General features: G+C 42.8%; 1 protein-coding gene across 2 annotated transcripts; it reads left to right on the top strand.

The window, feature by feature from the left end:
• The first annotated feature begins 1,580 nt into the window (after positions 1-1,580).
• On the top strand, positions 1,581-23,083 carry commd8 (COMM domain containing 8). 2 transcript variants are annotated; one of them, XR_014570869.1, is made up of 6 exons: positions 1,581-1,653; positions 6,413-6,568; positions 9,066-9,218; positions 16,322-16,477; positions 20,976-21,299; positions 21,332-23,083. XR_014570869.1 is itself a non-coding variant. In XM_083792324.1 (5 exons), the coding sequence occupies exons 1-5, from the start codon at positions 1,606-1,608 to the stop codon at positions 20,994-20,996; spliced, it is 534 nt and encodes a 177-aa protein (XP_083648450.1). In that variant the 5' UTR covers positions 1,581-1,605; the 3' UTR covers positions 20,997-23,083. The 2 variants fall into 2 exon arrangements, 1 of the variants encoding a protein (XP_083648450.1); XM_083792324.1 differs by having other exon boundaries at positions 20,976-23,083.
• Positions 23,084-23,359: the final 276 nt, after the last annotated feature.

Below are 23,359 nucleotides of genomic sequence, written 5' to 3'. Positions count from 1 at the left end.
GTAGGCTATAACCTTACAAGGGGATTGTATGTTTTTATATAGCCTAATTCATGCAAGCTGCACTTTGAATGAAGTCTCTAAAGGCATTTATATTTAATTTAAAAAATATGTCACTTTCACTGGTAGTCACGTCACGTGACTGCGTCAGTCATGTGACTTTGAGTCATGTGACTACCAAATCAGCTGAGCATGACACAGAGCAAGGCTGTGTTCACTAAAGAAGGAGAGGTCACTCACGTCACAACATTTTTATTTTATTTTACGGTATTTAACCTTTATTTATAACCAGTTAAATAAGTCTCTTTTGTGTGAACTGGCCAAGAGAACGAGTCATACACGTCGCAAGTTCGCAAAGAATGTCTACAAAGCTGTTTATCCAATCATTGTGGCCATGAACAAGAAGTTGAAGGGTGCATTTATAGAATTCAGACCCTTTTTCCAATATATATCTTTTTACATTTTTAACAAAATAACCAATTTTCAATCGATCAAGGTGCCCACCTTTCCTTAGTGCCCATTCTGATAGTATCCCTCAAAAGTAATGGGTCTCATTCTTTTTCTTTTTTGAGGGACGCAATTAGTGTAGATTTCCGTCGTACACAAAGATGATATTCCCATTGACAATGAATGGAGAATTGAGCAAATCGGCTATTTTCATCTTACACAAATATTAAATTCCCAGTGACAATGAATGGAGAATTCGCGTCATAGGCCTATGTATCTGAGGAAATTGGCTAGTTTCGTCCTACAAAAGATTAAATTCCCATTGACAATGAATGGAGAATTGACGTCATATTATGGTTCCATTTGTACGCTTTTAAATTAACATTGATTTTACAATATAAATTGGGGGTCCATGCCTGAAGAAGGTCCGGAGGGACCGAAACTTTGCATTATTAAAAAGAAAATACTCATACGACCGAGCAGATATTGCTTTCATTAATGTCCACTGTCCTCAGGCGTATGCACCTGTGCATACGCCTCTAGGTGTGCGAAAGTTTTTTCCTTATCCCAGAGATAGAAATGATTAAATGGGGGTCTGTAGTGAATGTCAAACTATATGGGACTCATTGAAATGTAACGGGTTGAGAATCACTGCTATAGCCGTGAAAATCTTCTCTTACCCTATTGGGGTCCCTGGCATATATTTTCAAATGGGGGGTCCGCAGGCTAATTAGCATCAATTTGGAGGTCATTGACATGAAAAAGTTTCGGAACCACTGCCCTATTTAATGGCATTTCTATGTCTGGGGGGGACCCCAATTGTATGTTGTAAAATCAAAGGTAATTTAACTCCAAATGGATTTAGTTCCAAATGGAACTAAATGAACCCTAACAGGTCCTCCGAGGGTCCGAGTTACAGACCTATAAGGGTCCATTATATTTGGTTCCTAATATATCATTTAGCCGGGGACCCCCTGGTGGAACTCCCTCAAGGACCCCTAGACTCCCGACTCCCCGGACCCCAACTTTGGGAACCACTGCTCTATTCCTCTCCTCCTCCTCCTCTTCCCAGTGCCTCAGATCGTGACGTGTATGACCTCTCCTTGTTCAACAGAGTACTGTTGAACGGGAGCAGGAAGCTGTCTGAATGAAAACAGCACCATGGTGCTTCTACTGCTCACAAAGTTACCTGAGGCTCAATGTCCTGCTGTAAGTACTATACTGCACTATTGTTCATGTTGTTTACCTGTGTTTGCATTATAACACAATAATATACATGTGCACTCACTCTCTACCCATCATTTCCAGCATTTTATCAGCCACTGTAGTATAGTGGGGTGGTGAAACAGTCATTGCCTACTGTATTTAGGTTAATTGTTTCGTACTAATAGGCAGGGATGTTTTGGGGGTACCAAAAATAAAACAGTGTAAATACCAAAGTACAGTGAGACTGTGAGAGAGACCATATGTTTCTACAGGTAAAACACTGCAGCTGCTCGTAAAATACAGACATGTAGCTCACTCTGGTCCATACTCCATATAGCCCTAAATGCCCTTTGCTGCCGTATTGAAGGCATTGATTAGAGCATTAGACCAGAGCTACATGATGAATGGATATCACGAGAATGGCTTGTGATATTACATTTCATATTTATACACAGGATGACACATCCATGATCGTGGCGTCATGGTTTATACGAACCTGTTAATTAATTGCTGCAACATGGAGTCATTTATTGTCCTCTACTATTCGGTCTACTATTTTCGGTCTACTATTTTCGGTCAGAACCTTCAAATGATGATATGATGAATCTATAGAGATTCATCATATCATCATTTGAAGATTCTGACCGAAAACGTGTTTTAGTCAAATGTGTGTGTATATATATATATATATATATATATACACACACACACACACACACACACATTTCCACAAACTGCACATGGATTATTTCTGGACTGAATATTCTGAAAACTTTCTTCTTAAGATCTGTTCTAGCCCCTCTCCGTAAAGTTTGTTTACTTTACATAGGGTCCCTTTGCATCTATTCCACGCGTAATGGTATACAGACGTACATACCCTCGGAAAAGGCTGTGCTGCGGCCTTTTGGTGGTGGTGAGATGTTTCAAAAGAAGCATATATCGGCTATAGGAGACAACGGAAACGTCAGAGAATTATCATTTGCCGCAGAAGCCGTTAAGTATTTTTAATTGACCGTTTGTTTGACTGTTTTGGCTGCTCTGAAATTCTCTCTTCCTCACATCCCATGTTCCGCCTCCCAAGACACAACCGCATTATAAACATCCTGCATGCACGCGGTCGGCCAATCAGAGGCAGTAACTAGGACGTGCAGCTAGCCAGTCGCCGCTCGGGTCCGGGAGGCGGTACAATGGGATGTCGATAAGGAAGTCAAGGAGGGAAGGAAGAGAGAATTTCAGATCAGCCAAAACGGTCAAACAAAATACTTAACGGCTTCTGCGCCAAATGAAAATTATCTGACGTTTCCATTGTCTCCTATAGCCGATATATGTACGTCTATACCATTTTGCGTGGAATAGATGCAAAGGCCATATGTAAAGTAAACAAACTTTACGGAGTGTTCCGAGAGGGGCTAGATCTGTTCCTAGTTTAAGATTCGTGTAGGCCTGCTGTAGTGTAATTAATCACACCTGTCAATTCCGTGCCTCCCACTGCTCACCAAAGGACGTTTTCTTATATGTTCCGTAACCCAGATTGAAATGTATTTAATATCACGGTCATTCTCTAGAAAAATGTGTGTGCACAAAGACAAGTTACAACTCGAAACATAATGGTGATGTTGCATGGCATCTCAGTTCTTCACACAGCCCGCCAGAGGGAGCTGTTTACCAGCAGTAGAAGCTACAGTAGTGCTGCAGACAGAGCTATTTGAAGTGTATTATTATGACTTCATAATATATAGTATAAAAAGCAGTGTTAAAATCAGTCACTGTTTGAAACACTTGTACATTGGCTATTTTCCAACTATCTTTGATAATAAAATCACACCTGTATGAAATGAGGGGCGCGCTTATCATCATACATCATCTCATACTGGCCATTGGCCAATCAGAATGCCTGTTGCCTGTGATTGGTTAGGTGATTTGCTTGTTTACATATACATTTTCCCTTCAATGGCGTTTTGATGTTTAATTTACGACATATTTAGCAGAATTTCTCTGTTCATTGTCAATGGCAAATTTTGAGACGGGCGGGGACAAAAGCTGTTTATAGAAGGGGCAAGCGCCCCTTAAAAATCACACCTGTGTGAAGTGAGGGGCGCTCTTATCATCTTCTATTGCTTCATTGTTAATGTCAAATTAATTTGTGTAGGATCGAAATACCCAATTTGCTCGTCTACATATTACATAAATTCTCCATTCATTGTCAATAGGAATTGAATCTTTGTGTAGGACAAAAACACAGATTTGCTCAGACACGTATGACGTAAATTATCCTTTGATTGTCAATGGGAATGTAATGTTTGTGTTAGGACAAAAATCTACACGATAGCTGCATATAGGAGGAGCTAGCGCCCCTCAAAAATGTGAACACATTTGAATATTATTTTAACAGCAAATCTTGTATGGGGTCATTGGGGTGGGAGGGGAGGGTCGCTGGCACACAGTTGTTTTCAGATGGTGATCTGCGACCACATTTTGGGTCCTTGACACGGAAAGGTGCCACAGAGACTGTGGCACCTTTCCACAGAGACTGCCACAGAGACTGCTCTACCCTGAAGCAGCGTCGTGCTTTGTGCATAACAGATAGCACACAGCTTTGCCTTGTGTCAACACAGCTGCTGCTGTTCTTATCAAATAAGATATGTGCTGCCAGCACATTTACAATTCAGGCATTTAGCAGATGCTCTTAATCCAGAGTGATTTAGCGTAAGCAAGCAAAACACAAGGTAATACATCACATGCATAGAAATAGTTATCTAGGACAATAGGTGAACCAAGAACCAAGCATCAGTCTAACTAACGGTATTCTATCAAACATAAATAGTCTGTACATTGAAACTCAACATAGCATGCTTTCTAAATTACATTATAGGCCTTTGCATAAGACTGCACCATGGCTCTCAAGGCCTTGGCCCTAGCATAGATATTAAATCACACCCGTGTTAAGTGAGGGGCGCTCTTATCATCGTACATCATCCATTCACTGTCAATGGGAATTTAACCTTTGTGTAGGACAAAAATAGCCGATTTGTTCGTCTACATATGCCATGTAAATTTTGTTCACAATTCTATGCTGTATTGCTGTTGGTGCCATTACGAGAGATAGTCAAATTAACAATTCTTCTACATTCTCTAATTGTGTAGACTTTTGTAAATTAAGTAGTGCAGATGTTTAACAATAAGGTAACTCTTGAGAGCGTAAAATAGAACCAAATTCCCCGTACGGGTCCATTTTGTTTAATTTTACGTTCTCAATAGTTACAAATCAAGGGTCCATTTGGTTACCAGCTATCATTTAGCTGGCGACCACCTGTAAGTTGGAACCCCCTCAAGGACCACTGGGTGGTCCCTGGACCACTGGTTGAAAACCACTGCATTATAGGGGGGGGGGGATTCACACTATGGTCCCAGATGTGCACTTGGGACCACTTTTGGTAGTGTGAATGCTGCGTATCGCTCCCGGGAGTGGATCAGCCAACCGTTCCCGGGTCCACATCGGGACCGATTGAAGTGTACTCGGATACAGATCGCTGCAATGTGAAAGCATTGAATACAGTTGAATGAAGTGTAGGCTTGGCCAATATACCGATATTACAATATACCGATATTACCGTTTACCGCAATATTTGAAAGTATAGAGTATATAGTATATAAATAAGTATATAAGTATATAAATAATACCGAATACCGTCATAATACTAATATCGTAATTTTACCGTCATGTAAATAATAAATGTCTACATTACTGTATGTGTGTGTTTGTGTGATGAATTTACGAGTATTTCATTTTAAACAACTATAATTTGCCTAATAACTTAGTGTCCATGCATTGACTGGCACTGACGCTGAATTACGGCGACGAGGCGACAGCAGCATTGTCGGACCGCCTCCGCCCAGGAAAGCAAACAAAACATGGTGCCGGTGAAAGTAACAAGTCCTAGCAAGTTGGTTCGTAAAAAAACATCTGGAAATACTGCTGTTTGGCAGCATTCTGGGTTCCAGCCAAATGAAAAAGGTTGATAATACCGATTATCGCGGTATTATTCACGGCATCAATACCGATATCAAAAAATCTATATCGCCCAAGCCTAATGAAGTGTACTCGGATATGGAGCGCTGCAATGTGAAAGCATTGAATACAGTTGAATGGAGTGTACTCGGATACTGATCGCTGCAATGTGAAAGCATTGAATACAGTTGAATGGAGTGTACTCGGATACTGATCGCTGCAATGTGAAAGCATTGAATACAGTTGAATGGAGTGTACTCGGATACTGATCGCTGCAATGTGAAAGCATTGAATACAGTTGAATGAAGTGTACTCGGATACTGATCGCTGCAATGTGAAAGCATTGAATACAGTTGAATGAAGTGTACTCGGATACTGATCGCTGCAATGTGAAAGCATTGAATACAGTTGAATGGAGTGTACTACTCGGGTTGTGGAAAGGATCGAGGCTAATGTGAATCATGGCCAGCGGGGACCAGGCAACCGTATTCGGGAACAGTTGAATTTATTTATATTTATATTTTTCTATAACACTTATGCGATATCACAATGGTACAATATCCATATGGATATAATGATGATACTGGGGAAGTCCCGATCAAAATGTTTTGCTCCCGATCCGATTCCGATGACGTGATCGGCCCTGATTTCCGATCACGTGATCGGATCAGGACAACCCTTAGTTCACTTATTAACTGTGCTGCATGTGTCGATCACTGTGCTGTCGTCCTCCCTCCCTCCCTCCCCCTGCAGCTGTGTCACGGCGTAGTGGACGGGCTGTGCGGGCGGGAGGGCCCTCGCCTGGCAGACTACGGCGCCACCTGGAGCCTGGAGGAGTGGCTGCAGCTGCTGGAGTCTCTGACGTCGTTCTTCCGCCTGGCCGTGGGGAACAGCAGCTCTGAGGAGGAGGTCAGATTAAAATGATGGATTTCGAAGAAAAATAAATTGCTTAAATGGCCGACCTACAACAGGGGTGGGAAACTTTGACGATGGAGAGAGCCACTATATTTCCACACTCACTCCAGAGAGGCCACGTTGCATATTACTGTTGTAGCAAAAAAATTGCTGATCTACAAGCTCAAAACGCGTCGCGCTGCGACACGGTTTGAGCTTGTAGATCGGCTATTTTTGCTATTTTATACAAATACAAAATAACATTTGTATTGAATTTCAAATGCATTTAATTATAGTTATGTTAACTTTATGAACTAAATACAAATTCATTGGACATAAAAAATAGACAATAACATTAAAACTAGTAATTAGCTGAAATCAATAACATCAATGTTCTGATATTAACCTGAGGGCCGCATTAAGTGATGCTGGGGGCCGCATGTGGCCCCGGGCTGCCAATTGCCAAGCTCACGAGGCATCGCCAGGCCATGTGTTTGCTTGTAGATCGGCTGTTTTAGCAATTCATTTTTGAAAATCAATGGTTTAGACTAGACTGCAGAGCTGGAGGTAGCAGAGACTTAAAATGTTGATGTTCTCTGGGAGTAACAAGGATGGATAGGATCAGGAACGAGTACATCAGAGGGACAGCGCATGTCGGATGTTTTGGAGATAACGCCAGAGAGGCCAGACTGAGATGGTTTGGACACGTTTGGACAGGGATATTGAGCATATCGGTAGAAGGATGTTGAGGTTGGAACTGTCAGGCAGGAGGCCTAGAGGAAGACGAAAGAGGAGATTTATGGATGTAGTGGAAGAGGACATGAAGTTAGTTGGGGTGAGATGGAGGCAGATGATTCGTTGTGTCGACCCCTGAAGGGAAAAGCTGAAGGGAAAAGAAGAAGATAGAGGTGCAAACATCAAAACCCTGTTGGACGGCCACTGTTGCATGACTTTGTACCCAATTTGGTGAAAAATCATGTTTCTGCAACAAACCATTTCTGCAACAAACACACTGACATTTGTAAGATTTGTGGCACCCTCTATGGGTCTAAGAGAAATAGCTTTTGGCTCTGTATGTGGTGTTTACAGTATCCCATCATCAGTGTAGAGGTGTTTGGCAACAGTATAGTGCAGGCATTTTGAGAAATTACCTCAAACAAATTGCAACAGAAACACTTTCAACTGTTTTTGTTTCATAAATATGTTAGTAACAACATATCAAAAGTCCCAACTAAGAAATCCCAGTGGAGGAACATGGCCATATAGCCGTCATCACAAAAGTGATGAGGTCATCACATTTGGGCTATGGCCGTTTTTAGTAGGGATAGACAGATTATCGGCGGCGATATCACCAATCCGTGCAAAAAGAAATATTTTGGCCGATGTTTTTTCCTCTCTATGCAACAAGGCATAAATTAGGCCTATTTGCTCCTCTCTGCAACTTGTGCTGTTGAATGGGAGTAGTCCACTGACATGATATAATATACTGTTATTGGTGCCATGGTGGGACATTTGTGCTTTACAACCTGGTGCTGCTGAATTGAAGAGACCAGCTTGATTAGCTTATTTAGTTTATTTTCATTATTATTTTTACAGGGAACATTTTAAAGCTTTTTGGGAACTGTTTTGTCACGTTTTATTTATAATAGAGGTGCGTGACATCATCATCAAACCAGGAAGTTATGAAGGAACGCCTACTGAGTGGCAAAAAACTACTTTTTGGCCTTGACAGCCCATACATCCAAACAGAAAAGTCCTTCTTGATTGCATTAAACAACGTTAAACAATGTTAAACTCACTTTGCATGTTGCTTTGCCACTCGATGTGCCATTCACTTTAAGCATGCACATACCCTCTATTCAGTTCATAAGAAATGCCGTTAATTGCTAATTTATATAATGTTGCATTTGATAGAACGAAACATTTGAGGGTATAGTATTTTGTTAATTATTTCAATTTATAAGAAATGCTGTTAAATAGGTGCTCCCTGGACTAGTAGGCCTGCTTTCAGAAATGTGAAAGTTTTCAGAAACCGTTTTTGGAACTTGGTTTTATCACTGTCAGAGCTGGCATGTGGATGTTTTCCTCCATAACTCTCCACCAAGGACCACCATAACTCTCTATCTTGCCTTATCCCTTATGCCTAATCTTATTAGGCATTTTTTGATTTTTTTTTTTTTAATATTGATGATGATAGTAATTGATCCACATTGATTGACCTGTTGTGAACTGTTGGATCGTTTGTTTTTCAAAATAATAAAAAAAGCCTAATAAGACTAAGAGTAGGCATAAGGTATAGAGTTCCAGACATGTAAGGGTCCATTTTGATCTCCCTTCAAGGTCAAATTTATATATACGGAAAAATATATAGGATTCGTTAAGGAATCGCAATCGTTCAATCCAAACCCTAATCTTGGCGTAGAGTCAGGAGCGTGTGTGCGTGAGCATGTGCGCACTTGCGATGGCTTATTGTTGTTGTGTGTTGCTGTGCTGCACACTCTGTGTACTGTAGGTGCTGGCAGTGCTGGCAGATGTGTCCAGCGGCCACCGGGAGGCGCTGCTGGCCGTGCTGAGGGCCAGACAGGAGGAGATGTGTCAGGCTCTGCTGGACAGAACCAACAACATCTCCAGCACCACGCTGCAGGACTTTGACTGGCAGCTCAAGGTAGGTACTAGGTAGTACCTCACATGTTCCCCCACGAGTCCCTGTGTCCCCTAGGGCAGGGCTCGACGCTTAGCATTTTTCCAAGTAGCACGTGTGCGCCTAAGTTGAAAAATCTAGTATCACACAAATTATTTTAGGAGCACGATGAAAAATGATGTATTTTTAAGGGGCGCTAGCCCCTCCTATATACAGCCTTTGTCCCCACACATCTCAAAATGAGCCATTGACAATCAACAGAGAAATTATGTCAGAATTTGTCATAAATTAAACGCCATTGACATTGAAGGGAAAATGTATGTCATACTGTATGTAAACGAGCAAATCAGCTAACCAATCACAGGCAACAGGCATTCTGATTGGCCAGTATGAGATGATATCTGATGATGTATGACAAGAGCGCCCCTCACTTAACATGGGTGTGATTTTTCTTTAATGAAGTGATATGAGGTAGGGGTGGAAAATAATATGTCAAAATATTATATCACTATCTTTTCAGCAATTATCACAAAATAGTGATATTCATCATGATATCATTGTTATGTTTGTTTTCATATAATCTATATAATCAATTTGTTTTATGCTAATACTTTGTAGATAGATCGATAGTAGCTCTGTTCCATACCTCTAATACGTGCAACACATTAGAGCAGGGTTCCCCAATACATTTTCCTCAAGGGCCATATTTTGACTAGCGTACCAGGCTGGGGGCCGAGTCTGCACGCGCGAGGTCGAGGTCTTGCCCTGAAAATTCATTTTCAGGGCAAGACCCCATTTGAAAAGGATGCCCAGGTTGACATGCATAGGCTACTGACCCCCATGTAATGCCATTTATATCTGGGACCCTTAAAAAAAAACAAAAAAAACCCTTTTTTTTTTTTTTTTTTTAATTCTTTCATGGGCCACAAGGGGGCGCACTGTGGGCCGCAAATGGCCCGCGGGCCGCCTATTGGGGTACCCTGCATTAGAGCTATGGGCCAGAGCTAGATAGATAATATGTTGCTCATGGATGGATAGACAGGCTATCCGTTTTTATCCTTCTGTTTTCTATCATGTTAGTGTGACATTCAGACAGTGCAGAGGCTGCTCGATGGTGAATTAGTATTGTAACATTCTCCTTGGCTTTGACTGACTGACTGATATTAATACGGTAATCCAGCCAGTTCGGTCATTCGCATTATCATTTATGCTGGGCACACGCTTTTGTAAGCAAACGCTAAGCAAGGGTTGTTTTTGATAAACGTCAATCCGTCCACTCCATGTGTGTGTGCGCGCGTGCGTGCACGGCTGCACGCTGTTTCACCCGCGTTTGGTTAAAAGTAAGTTACGTTTGAACTTTGAGCATTACAAACTTTGCAAATAACGTGTCAGTCCAAGCAATTCCTTCTGACTCTGTGCTATCATGCTAATGCTATCCTGCTCTGACTTATTTTCTGTCTGCCGCTGCTGACAGGAAGAGCACGGAGCAACAACACAGTGAGGGGAGGGGCGGTGGGAGCAAAGGGGACAGATCTTCAAATGAACACCGCATTGAGCCTCGACACGTTGTTAACTTGTAGCTCGTTCAGAAATATAAATTTTGGTATAGAACCGCGACTATAGAATGTGCACTTGCTGTAGACAGAGACTTGTCTTTATCACGATTGAATGGTCAAATCCTGTAGTCGCACCTGTGCGACAAATTTAATTTTACAAGTCGCACAGTGATATTTTTAGTCGCAAATGCGAGTACCTAGTCGCACTGTCGAGCCCTGCCCTAGGGTAGCTGGTACCTCACATGTTTTCCCCACGTCCCCGTGTCCCCGAGGGTAGGTAGTACCTCACATGTTCTCCCGTTTCCCCTAGTACCTCACATGTTCTCCCGTTTCCCCTAGTACCTCACATGTTCTCCTGTGTCCCCTAGGGTAGGTAGTACCTCACATGTTCTCCTGTGTCCCCTAGGGTAGGTAGTACCTCACATGTTCTCCTGTGTCCCCTAGGGTAGGTAGTACCTCACATGTTCTCCTGTGTCCCCTAGGGTAGGTAGTACCTCACATGTTCTCCCGTGTCCCCTAGGGTAGGTAGTACCTCACATGTTCTCCCGTGTACCCTAGGGTAGGTAGTACCTCACATGTTCTCCCGTGTCCCCTAGGGTAGGTAGTATCTCACATGTTCTCCCGTGTCCCCTAGGGTAGGTAGTAGTACCCTCACATGTTCTCCCCGTGTCCCCTAGGGTAGGTAGTAGTACCCTCACATGTTCTTCCGTGTCCCCTAGGGTAGGCAGTAGTACACACACATGTTCTCCCGTGTCCCCTAGGGTAGGTAGTGCCTCACATGTTCTCCCGTGTCCCCTAGGGTAGGTAGTACCTCACATGTTCTCCTGTGTCCCCTAGGGTAGGTAGTACCTCACATGTTCTCCCGTGTCCCCTAGGCCCTAGGGTAGGTAGTAGTACCCTCACATGTTCTCCCGTGTCCCCTAGGGTAGGTAGTAGTACCCTCACATGTTCTCCCCGTGTCCGCGGAGTTCTCAACGTTTTTGGCTGGGGGGACCCACGGAAATACTTTGGCTATGTCTGGCATAACATGGGCAAGGAACTGGTTGGAATTTATTTTTTATTCATGAATTCTTGCTTTTTTGGGGGATGTTTTTTGAAAATGTAATAATGAAGTAATAATAATAATAACTTAAAGCAAATGTAGGAAACAAAAAAATAAATAAAGGGACCCATAACAATGTGTCCGCGACCCCCAAATGTGTCCCGACCCCAGTGTTTGTGAACGGGCGCGTTAGACTGTCCTCTAAGCACCCTAACAAAGGCTACGGCGCTAGTTCATTAAAATGCAACCGTAAAATTAATCACCTGTAAGCCTATTTCATTTGACGGTTAAATTGTCTTCTTGATTTTATTGTCTGTTTTTTAAATTCCCATTTGCCCCACGGACAGCCTGCGTCTCGTTCTCCTCCTCCTACAGACATATTATGTCACCTACTGCGCTCACTTTAAAGCACAGAATTATATTGGATATTATTAGATTCATGGCGCCCAGGCTGGCCTGTACATCAGCGTGTTAGTCTGCACCAGAAGGTCCATTATTCTTTTCGACATTTGAGCCACGGACCACCATTATTTGATGAGACGAGACTGAGGCGTCTGAGGCTCAGGAGTTGGAGCAGGCCGTCCAATGATCCGTGGGTCGGCGGAAGTGTCCTTGGGCAAGACACTGCACCGAACCACACATTGCCTCCAGTGGTTGCCACCGTTGGTGTGTGAATGTGGGAAGTGTGAGTGAGTGGTGCCACTGGCGTTGACTGTTCGCCGCTTCACCTCCCAATGTATGAATGAGTGGACCGTTGTAAAGCACTTTGAGTAAGCACTCACAGTGCATAGAAAAGCGCTATAAAAATGCAATCCATTATTATCATCTAGCCTCTCAGACCCGAAACTAAAAAAGGATTTTGTCCACAATTCCTTGCTGTGTTGATGTGGTACCATTATGAGAGATGACAGGCAAGACAGGCAATTCTTCTACATTCTCTAATTGTGTATAGACTTCTTGTAAATGAGGTAATGCAGATGTTTAACAATAATGTAACTCTTGAGAGTGTAAAGTGATGAATGATGGTTTCATTTTACACTTTCTTAGATTTAAATAAGGGTCCATTTGGTTACCAACTCTCCATCATTTAGCTGTGGACCGGATGGAACCCCCTCAAGGACCACTGGCAGTCCCCGGACCACTGGTTGAGGGCTCTGTAACGATGCATTTTACGATACATGGTTGACATGTACATAGATGGACGATATTTGTTCATTATGGCGATACGACACGCTACGATTCAATGATTTAAAATCGATGCAGTAACTATTTAGCAAAGACATTAAATCTGTGGAAAGTGCAGGTTTTTTAAGGGAAAATATATGAATATGGATATGAATATGACTCTGACACCACCCTGTCTGTCTGACACCACCCTGTCTGTGCAGGGCTGCAAAACGTTACCGATACACTCTGCTTGCAATCAAAAACCGACCGAATTTCCAGGGTGTCAATTTCAACATTATCTCTCATGTTTCCACATTGCGGAGGACATCGCTGAGAGACTCGTCATTATTGAGGTTAAAACATATATACTAATAAGAATGATAAATTATTAAGCGTCTTTCTGCACCGCGGATGTGAGGAGAGTGGTCGAGATATTTATACATAGTACATACACATAGCATAAGACTATTAAAACACCCTATTCACGAGTTAGACGAGTTAATTCACCCTTTGTCGGCCTTCTAATTGGTCCCTGACTGACTAACCAGCGGGCTCTTTCTGCCTTGTTCCGCCCTCGTTCCGCCTTGTTTATGTTAAATTTGCTAAAACGTAATTTTTTGGAAAAAACTAAAAACAAACATGATATGCCCAGTCACCATGCTGCACCTGTGATGTTCCTTTTTACTGGCACCAAGTTTAAAATAACAATTGAGTGTGTAACGTGTGATCTGCGTTGTGTTGTGGAATAATGAAGTTCCGGACGACTTCTCTCTTTGTTGACAGTTTAGTCTGGTAAATTCACAGACGTATCTGGTCAGTTTCTGTCTGTGTAACACACCCAATCCTCAGCACGTCTATAAGAGAATTAACAGTGTGACCAAGAGCATGTTTTTCTAAAGAGTTTACAGTTTAGTATGTCAAAATGATGAATTGAAAACATGTACAAAACATCGCCACTTCATGTTGGTACATTTAGCATGTTTAGGACAACTAATATTCATCACAGTATCACAGTAAACATACAGACTCTTGTTGAAAATATAGTGTGCTGACTGCTGAGGAACACATCTTACCATGGGCATGTCTCATGTTAGACTGACACCACTCTAAACATGGACACCAGTGTTATTCAATGGGTGCCGCCGGCGCCCACTAAGCTATAAGAAATGTCATTACTGATGGAGCAAGTGGAACCCACTAAACTCTGTTACAAGTGCACAGAATATCAATATGAAGCATCTGAAAAACATGCTATTTCAATGGTAGTGGATGGAGAGAGAGGATTTTTGTCCAACCACGAAACGGGAAGCAATGGGTGCGAAGAGGGGCACAACCACGGGCGGGTCTTGACAAAGGGTGAATTGATGTAGAACAGCTTCCCTCCCAATAACGAGTTACACGAGTTACGTTTTCATTGTTTAATTCGCGTTTTTAATACGCTTTTAAGACTTACAGGGTTTCCATTGGACAGAGTGGGATTGGTGATGCGTTTTGATGACCCTTTGCACTGCCATGCAAAGGGTTCTGGGAAATTGAGGCCCACTGCAATGGCGGCGGTGGCGCGCAAGCGCGCACGTTCCTTCTCCGCTCTGTTGTTGTGATCACCACTTTGGAAACGACTACGACAAGCGATTACACCATTTTAAAGTGGACTATCATGAAAAGGAACAATGGCGTCGGCGAGGTCGTTCTTCAAAGGTTAGTGAAATCCAGGCACTGAACGTGGCATTGCGATGTAATTAATTCCGCAGTCAAACTGTTAATATATTTTAATTCATAATATTTATTATTAATAATTATATTTACATAATCCAGTAATGTACGTGAGGTTAAGCATAAGGCGCTAAAGTGGTGGTAACACATTGGCAGTGGAGTAACTAAGTACATTTATAGAACAAAGCGGAGATCCGGGCACACTTAAAGGTTAAAAAGGAGGAAAACTTTATTCAACCAACATGTTTTGACCTATGAATACCGTATAGGTCCTAAGTAACATAAGTAACATCCGGTTGTGGTTTTTGGCTCTTCAAAATACGACCAGGATTACTGCCTGTTTTTGTGAGGGTACCTACCCTAGGGGACACGGGTAGAACATGCAAACTCCACACAGAAAGGCCCTTTCACCAACCCCGCCTTCGGGTATGGGCACTGATGATGCGGAGGAGAGTACACGCCCCCCAGTGCCCACAGCGTCCCCAGCGGGAATCGAACCCACGATAAGGATTGAACGGGGTGAAAATCCTGGCCGGTTGGATTGAATGAATGAATTTATCCTGGAGGGTATTGTGTTAAACGTTTCCCTGCCAAAATACGTAGTCTGCGGTATTTGACGGGAAGCGACGCTGCCTAAATGCGTAGCCTATGTTTATTCAGTATAAATGTGTTTGATTCTATCTAGTGGAAAGGCTACTCACATTAGCTTCGGATGGCTATCTGTTGTTAGCTTAGACCCTGGGTTGCGCCATCTTTGATTGTGCATGCGCGTGTGTGCACGCGCACTCACGCTTTCTTTAGTCTCCAAATGCCCCTCCCAGGTGGCATTTTTGGTCAAAACAGCGCTTATTGCACGGAGCCTGGTGGTCGTAGTAATGGTGCCGGCCAGTACTAATCATGCTCCAGGCAAGCAATAACATCCGGTCGAGAGTCAACACCATTAAGCTGACACAACATCCGGTCGCTGTGTTTTGGATCTTCAAAATAAGGGTTGAACGGTGCGATATCCTGGCATGTTATTAATTAATCCAATAATACTTAATGACCGCATGAAAACTCCTGTCGGGCGGTCGTTAAAGTTGATGCTGTATACCCCTCTGTCCCCTCTGTCATTTCCTCGTATTTCTTTTATTTAAATAATGTCATGCACATTTGTCCAGTGCATAGCCTGTAGGCCTGGTTGACTAGATTTAGAAGACATTTTGATACTCTTGCTACTGAAATGATCGATTATTTATATGGAGAAATCCCGTTATTTAACATGCATCTCAATGGGTGAGAAGGACAGCTTGCCCTGTCTCCTCACTGCTAACGTGTCTATTGGACAAGGACGGGTTGGGGAGGGACTTGGCGAAGGGCTAATTACAGCATAAGACGTGGAAATAAGACGTGCTCAATCGGGCCATCTGTCTCCCCCCCCCTCCCACCCACCTCTCTCTGTCTCTCTGTGTGTCTCTCTCTCTCTCTCTTCAATTCAAAGGGCTTTATTGGCATCAGAAAACACGTTTTACATTGCCAAAGCAAAAGTGGAACAAAACAAGACATGTGTAAACAGAGCTGTGTTACACTGAAGAAAAAAAAGCTTACAAAATGTCTGTCTGTCTCTCTCTCTCTCTCTCTCTCTCTGTGTCTCTGTCTCTCTCTCTCAGTTAGCCCTGTCCAGTGATAAGATCCAGTCCTTGCAGACACCTCTGTTGAGTCTCAGTTTGGACGTGAGGGAGAACGGAGTCCTCCGGCCCGTTGTCATGGAGATGAGCAGAGACGAGCTCAACAGCCTCGTCAGCTCACTGGAGGCTGCCAACAAGGTACCTGTCTGTCTGTCTGTCTGTCTCATTGTCCATCACTCTCGTTCTCTCTATCTTTCTATCTGTCTTATTTTTCTCTGTCTCTCTCACTTTCTCTCTCTCTCTCACTCTCTCTCTCTCTCTGTCTATGTCTCTCTCTCCCTTTGTCAATTCAAAGTATAGCTTCATTGGCATGAGAAAACATAGATTTACATTGCCAAAGCAATCTCTGTCTGTCTCCTCCCTGTGTGTGTGCTGTGTACAACACAGGGAGCGTGTCATTGGCAGTCTCTACCCAGCGTAGCCGGAAGAAAATGCTGAGTCGTGTGCTCTGCCCTCTGGTGACTCATTGTGTTAAGAGCGTCCGCTGTGTTTATCCTTGTATGTCACCCAAATAACACATTCACACTTGCACGCCACACACACACACACACCTCAAAACACCTCCGTTGGTGGTGCAAGGGTCAAAGGAACCCTCAGGGTACATTGAGGGGTAAAAATGGTGCATTTGTATAGCGCCTTTATCCGAGGTGCTTTACAGTGTGCCATTGCATGCACGCACACACACACACGTCACACACACACACACACACTGGTGGCAGAGGAAACCATGCAAGGCACCAACCTGCACATCGGGAGCAATTAGGGGTTCAGATTCTTGCTCAAGGACACTTCGTCACGGACTAGGGGGGGGTTTTAGCCTGGGCACCATTCCATTTCGGGTTCACGAACCGGTCGGGAGCGGATGATATCGCTACGTCATGTTGTACTATTGTTTTGTAGTCCGCAATCTTCCGGAACTTCCTTTTCCCTCAATAAAAGCTACAAGCTACGAGAGCTTTTATTGTTATTCTTCCGGTTTGAGGGAAAAGGATGTTCCGTTTGATTGTTCCTGCCTGATGACTACAAAACAATACTACACCATGACGTAACGGTCATCCGCTCCCGACCGGATCTTACGGCACTTTTGGAACGGAGACCAGGCTTTCCTCCGAGGTGGAAAGCCTGGTGAGGCGAGGTTGGGGGCTTTATTGGAAAGGGTAAAAGGGGGAGAAAAGCCGGCTTCTCGACGGTTCAATTAACCTGACATGAGCAGATTGTGTTGTTCAGAGGTTGTGTAATGATTGTCTAATCCTAACCGAAACGGCACAGCCATTTTATGGTGTGGATGATTGGCAGATGGGGATCCAGAATTCAAGCCAAGCTTGATGTGAAGATCCATTCAGGAGCCAAGCATCCCAAGCAGGACCCACAGAATGATATGTAATTGGCCGCCGACCCCCATCTGAAAATGTTGTTTCAGGGAAGCAAATATTTGAGTTAAAACGTTTGCTGTGAAATAGTATATATATTCAAAGATTTGCACACATTTTCACGACTTTAAAATGTTTAAAATAATGGTTAAAACTAGGGCCGGGACTAATTGCGATTAATTTAGATTAATTAACTACAGAAAAATTTATCGCGATTAACTACAGATAAATTAATCGCACCTTTTTTTTCACCGCGGAACGTTTCTCACTGGGCGCTTTTCTATAGTACTGAAAACTGGAAATAATAAAAAGTCACCCCATTTTGTGTTGCCTAGAACTGGAGGTCTGACAAAAAACAGTAACAATATGAAGTAGGCCTAAGTACAGCTTTGTGATGTCACTGAGATGTACTTGTTACTGTTACTATTTTTTTTCAGACCTCCAGTTCTAGGCAACACAGAATGGGGTGACTTTTTATTATTATTTCCACAACAGGTATATTAATGTTGAAAATGAGTGGTATCCTGTAGTCACTATTCGTTGATTCACTGGGATACCAAAAAACATTAAAAAAAAAGGTTTCTCGCTGTTCTCGGGTTGAATATTGATATGCGATTAAAATGCGATTAATCTAGATTAATTAATCGCAAAGCCTCTGATTAATTAGATTAATTTTTTTAATCGAGTCCCAGCTCTAGTTAAAACACCAAAGGGAGGGGGGCACGGTGGCACAGTCGGTAGTGCTGTCGCCTCACAGCTAGAAGGTCCTGGGTTCGATTCCCGCTGGGGGGGGGGGGGGCGTGTTCTCTCCTCCGCGTCATCATTGCAGAGGCGTGGTTGGCGAAAGGGCCTTTCTGTGTGGAGTTTGCATGTTCTCCCCGTGGCACCCTCACAAAAACATGCAATAATCCTGGTCTCTAAACTTACCTCCCTCTAGGATTACATTAGATAATTGACACTGGGTGAAAAAATGGGTTACAAAATCGCGGAAACAAAAATAAACACCAAAAGGGGTTCCCGTCCTGAATGGTTTAAGTGGTTAATTGGTTGTATTTATATTATATATATAATTTCCAGGGAGAACAGAGCATAACGGAACATAATGGAACACCGGTTTCAGGTTTCACATTGTCTTGGTCTGCCTTCAGTTTCACACTGGTGCACAAGACAGTAACTTACATGTACTTACAGAACAATAAGGCTATCACACGGCTAGCACTTTCAATATCAAAGGACACTGATCAGCCCCTGACCCCTGTATCGCTTCTTTAACCTCATGCCATCTGGACAAAGACACAGAACCTTGCCATGGAAAAAGGTCCGTTTAGTAGTTTAGTTTTGTTCCATCAGCCATTGCTGCATTAAAAGGATCCCTGGCTGCCTCCCCCTGGCCAGCCAGGGCGCCTGATGGAGGGGAAAGGAACTGGTTGTAATAACGTGTTCCTTCCACGCGCTACGTCCAACCAGGGAAACTCCCCCCTGTCAGGTGTAAAGGAGCGACTTGGACACTGGCATGAAGGAAGCATGAGTTCAAGTCCGTTGCTCTCCCCTTGTCCCCCATATATGGGGACTAGGTTGGTGGAGGGTGTGTAGAGCCCAGGATCACATTAGATGATTGACACAGGGGTGAAAAATGGGTTACAAAATTGTGGGATAAAAAATATATTTAAAAAAAAATAAAAGGATCCCTGGCTAATAACGACAAAATGTGTCTTAAAACACTATACTTGCCCTCTATAACTAATAATGTATGGAATGCATATGCTAATACAAAAAAAACGTAATACTTCCTAAAGTTAATTGAGCATAACTTTGGAGTGTGTGTGTGTGTGTGTGTGTGTGTGTGTGTGTGTGTGTGTGTGTGTGTGTGAGAGAGAGGTCATGTGTCAGTCTCGCACTTGTATCACGGCATCCTGCACGTGCGTGATATGTCAAAATAAATTGGAATGAAAAACAAATGTGTATAGCCTATATATCGGGTCTGGATCGCATCTTGGTGAACTTCAGTCGGCGACCAATCGTTTAGTGTGAAAGCCACCAAGATATGACAGACGATTTAAAAAAGAAAAAAGACTCCTGCAGTGTGAAATACATAAACGATCTGATGACTCGCCGACAACTTTAAAACTCCTACAGTGTGTAGGGGCCATAAATCATTGAAGGCCAAGTACTTATTTTACTTAAATTGAGCTTAAATTGATAACATTATAATCATGATTCAAGACAAATCTTACAACTCTCGTTCTAAGAAAACGGAACAAATCTATGGTGGCCTGTGCTGAACTATTTCTACTTCCATTTAGCGGTGGATGAGTTTTAATTGATAGCGGTGCCGGCGTAGAGGCGTGGAAAGTGCACGCACACAGAATTATAGTGGATCTACAAGCTCACAGCGTGTTGCAGGCAACGCGTTGTGAGCTTGTAGAGCGTCAGAGTGTCAAACTGACATATTGAGCCTATACACACAGTGTGGCTTCCCCCCCAATAGGCTACCTTCACATTCAGTAGATCCTGTGATCTTCCGTGGCCAGATGTAATTTCCTGGGGTATATTAGGACTATAGTAAATAATAAAAAATAATAATCGCCATAATATTTTGTAAAGAAATACATATTTAGCCCCATGCTCGAATGCCCCCGCCCCCCTGTCAAAAAACGCTAAAATCCCTAAAACGAAAGAAAGCAGCAAATGAAGAAAAATTAACACTCATCTTTTACTTTCTCTAATAACAACCTAAAACATGAACCTTGGTTGAAAAAAACTAAAGTTGTCCTTTAATATTTAATGACAGCAAAGCAAGCAACTGCTCATTTGGGCTGCAGGGCAGACTGGTCCTATAGTGTTTAAAATGAGATATTCCTCTAAGTCTGGGTAGAAATGTAAAAGAAAAATAAAGGTGCCTTTTCGAATTCCAGCCCCTGCCCTTCAAATTCCCTTTGCACGTCCTTGCCCCCTCCCCTCTCTCTCTCGAAAGCAAATTAAATGGAATGGACTGGACTTGCTGGGTGTTTTTGCAGGCAGCGGGGCGGGGCAGGTCGTTGATTAATATATTGTTCTGCGGGGCGGGTTGGTGCAGGCTTGGTGCCCATGGCAGGACGGGACGGGCGGGTTATGAAAGAAAAAGCCGGCCCGCGCATTGCTATTTAGCACCACTGACATGGAATCATAGGTTTTTCAGAAAACCGTAGAATCGGCCTCAGGTCGGCATGTCTCAGAATGATCATCTCAGAATGATCATCATCACATGTGTTTTCATGTCTTCTCAGGTGGTGTTGCAGTTGAAATGAGGCGACCACCATGGACTACGGCAGTGGTTCCCAACCTGTGGGTCGAGACCCCCGGGGGGTCCCCCAGATAGACAAAAAAAATGAAAGAAAGAAAGAAAAGAGACCATTAGTGGATCAAACGTAATCAACAAACTATTATAAAACTGGTCAAACATTGGCCAAATTGTCAAATAATATGAGAAACGAGGCGTTGTGCAGCTTGTAGATCTAATTTCACAATATTTATCTGTGGAACAGAGTCAAACTAAATGTAATGCCTCGACTCGACAATTCCAAGTGCATGCCAGGTTGGGGGGGTCCCCAGTTCAAATATGATTGTTTTGCGGGGTCCCTAGTTCAAATGTGATTGTTTTGCGGGGTCCCTAGTTCAAATGTGATTGTTTTGGGGGTCCCCCGTTCAAATATGATTGTTTTGGGAGGTCGCGGCTTGAAAAGGTTGAGAACCACTAGACTACGGGGCCAGAAGACATCAGAAGAGGGTGTTAAAACACCACTGTAAAACACATTGTGGCTTTGAGGGCAGAAACCTTGTAATAGAAGGTATGCGCATGCATAAAGTTAATGGCAAAGTGAGTTTAACATTGTTTAACATCGTTTAATGCAATCAGATAGGACTTTTCCGTTTGGATGTATGGCCTGTCAAGGCCAGAAAGTATTTTCTCGGTAGGCGTTCATGCATAACTTCCGGGTATGATGATGATGTCACGCGCATGCCCTCTATGTCCATATTTCAAAGGTTTTGTGTTTTGTTTTGTATCGTTTAGATTTTTTCCCATGAATTAATGTCCACCTGTCGGAGACGATATCTATCCATTTACCCTGTAGTACACTGCCTGTAGTACCCTGCGAGGCAAAGTCACATGCAGTTTGATGACACAACCGCAACGATGCCTTCTGTAAGAAAACGGTGTTGAATTCACGTGCGTCTGTATTCAGTGACTCTTAACTGCATTCCATGTTACTTAAGTTCTTAAGTTCAAATTTGAGAGAAACTTCCCCATAAACGGATGGTTCTTCACTTTCTGGGTGAGAAAGGTCGAGGTCTGGCTGTTTGGTGAATAACTGGAGAAATTATGGACAGATTTGGACGGGGTCCTAGGGCTCTGAACTAGGGGCTTTCAGAAAGGACGTCATGTGGTAGCCAAGTCTGTGGACTAAAAATGCATGCCCCACCCAGAGGAATACCAGAACGGTCGCCTGTCTGGTATTCCTAAACGTAACGTCGGTAAACTATGTTAAAGTAAACCTATTTAACCTCTGTAACCCTGACCCTAAAACCTAACCCTATAACTATGCCTGGCTAACCTAGCCCTAAACTTATTTATAACCAATATATATTATAGAATGAGAATACAAGTGTGCATATAATATTTTATCTTGGCGTTCGGCTCTGCTACATTTTTCTCCCTGCTCGGCACAATCAAACACCATCATTAAACATAAAGAGCAGGGAGAATAAAAAAAACCCATGGAGAATCTGATCTCAGGTCTGAATGGGTTAATCAGACCAGTGTGTGTCCGGCGGAAACCTCGTATGAATCTGATCTCAGGTCAGAATGGGTTAAAGGCAAGCCTTCCGATTACCGAATATCTTTAGCCGATGGGTCGCGAGTAAATATCCCCTTTTTGGTTTCCTTTGGTTTCAATATATGTACAGTATGTGTATGCCTATTATTTCAAAATATTTAACAGCAATATGAACAACAGAAATCACAACTTTTCATCAATAAAAAACAAGGTCAACATTTTTTCAAAAGTATTTCGATAAATAAAACAAATGTATAATAATGTTCATACCTTGATGATGATAATAAAAACTTTTAATGAAAATAGTAGATCTACAAGCGGAGTGCAAAGCAATGCAGTGCGAATTGAGCTTGTAGATCTGCTATTTTCACTAGTTTAATTGGGTCCTGGGCCGGGCACATGTCTAATCTCTCTGTTGGGTCTTGAGCTAAAAGGTTTGGGAACCGAACCTGTCAACCAGTCCTGTGATTTCCAAATGTTGATCACCTCACCTGTGTCTTGTTTAGTCCCAGCCAATCATGTGCTAAATGTCCTAATTGGTGCTCACCTGTGTGTGTATTTAAACTCAAGTTTCCTTGATTCTCTCCCTGTCATCTTTATTGTTTCGCCACTAGTGCAGTTTAGTTTTCTAGTCCCTGCAGGCTGTAGTTTGTTTCCTCACTCCTTGTTTTTGTTCTTAATTAAATAAAAAGAAAATCAGGAATTTGCCTTTGCCTCATCCCAGCATTATTGACTCACATGACATGACTGACAGTACTATAGGCTACGTTTGCATATACTTTAAGTAGGCTATGCTATTTGTTAATTTTAATAGAATGCACTTAATAATGCTGGCT

The sequence above is a fragment of the Protomyctophum parallelum genome (genome assembly GCF_964188405.1).
Source record: "Protomyctophum parallelum genome assembly, chromosome: 20".
Classification (NCBI taxonomy): Eukaryota; Metazoa; Chordata; class Actinopteri; order Myctophiformes; family Myctophidae; genus Protomyctophum; species Protomyctophum parallelum.
The sequence above is the reverse complement of the archived record's forward strand: the minus strand, read 5'-3'. Positions and strand labels throughout refer to the sequence as shown.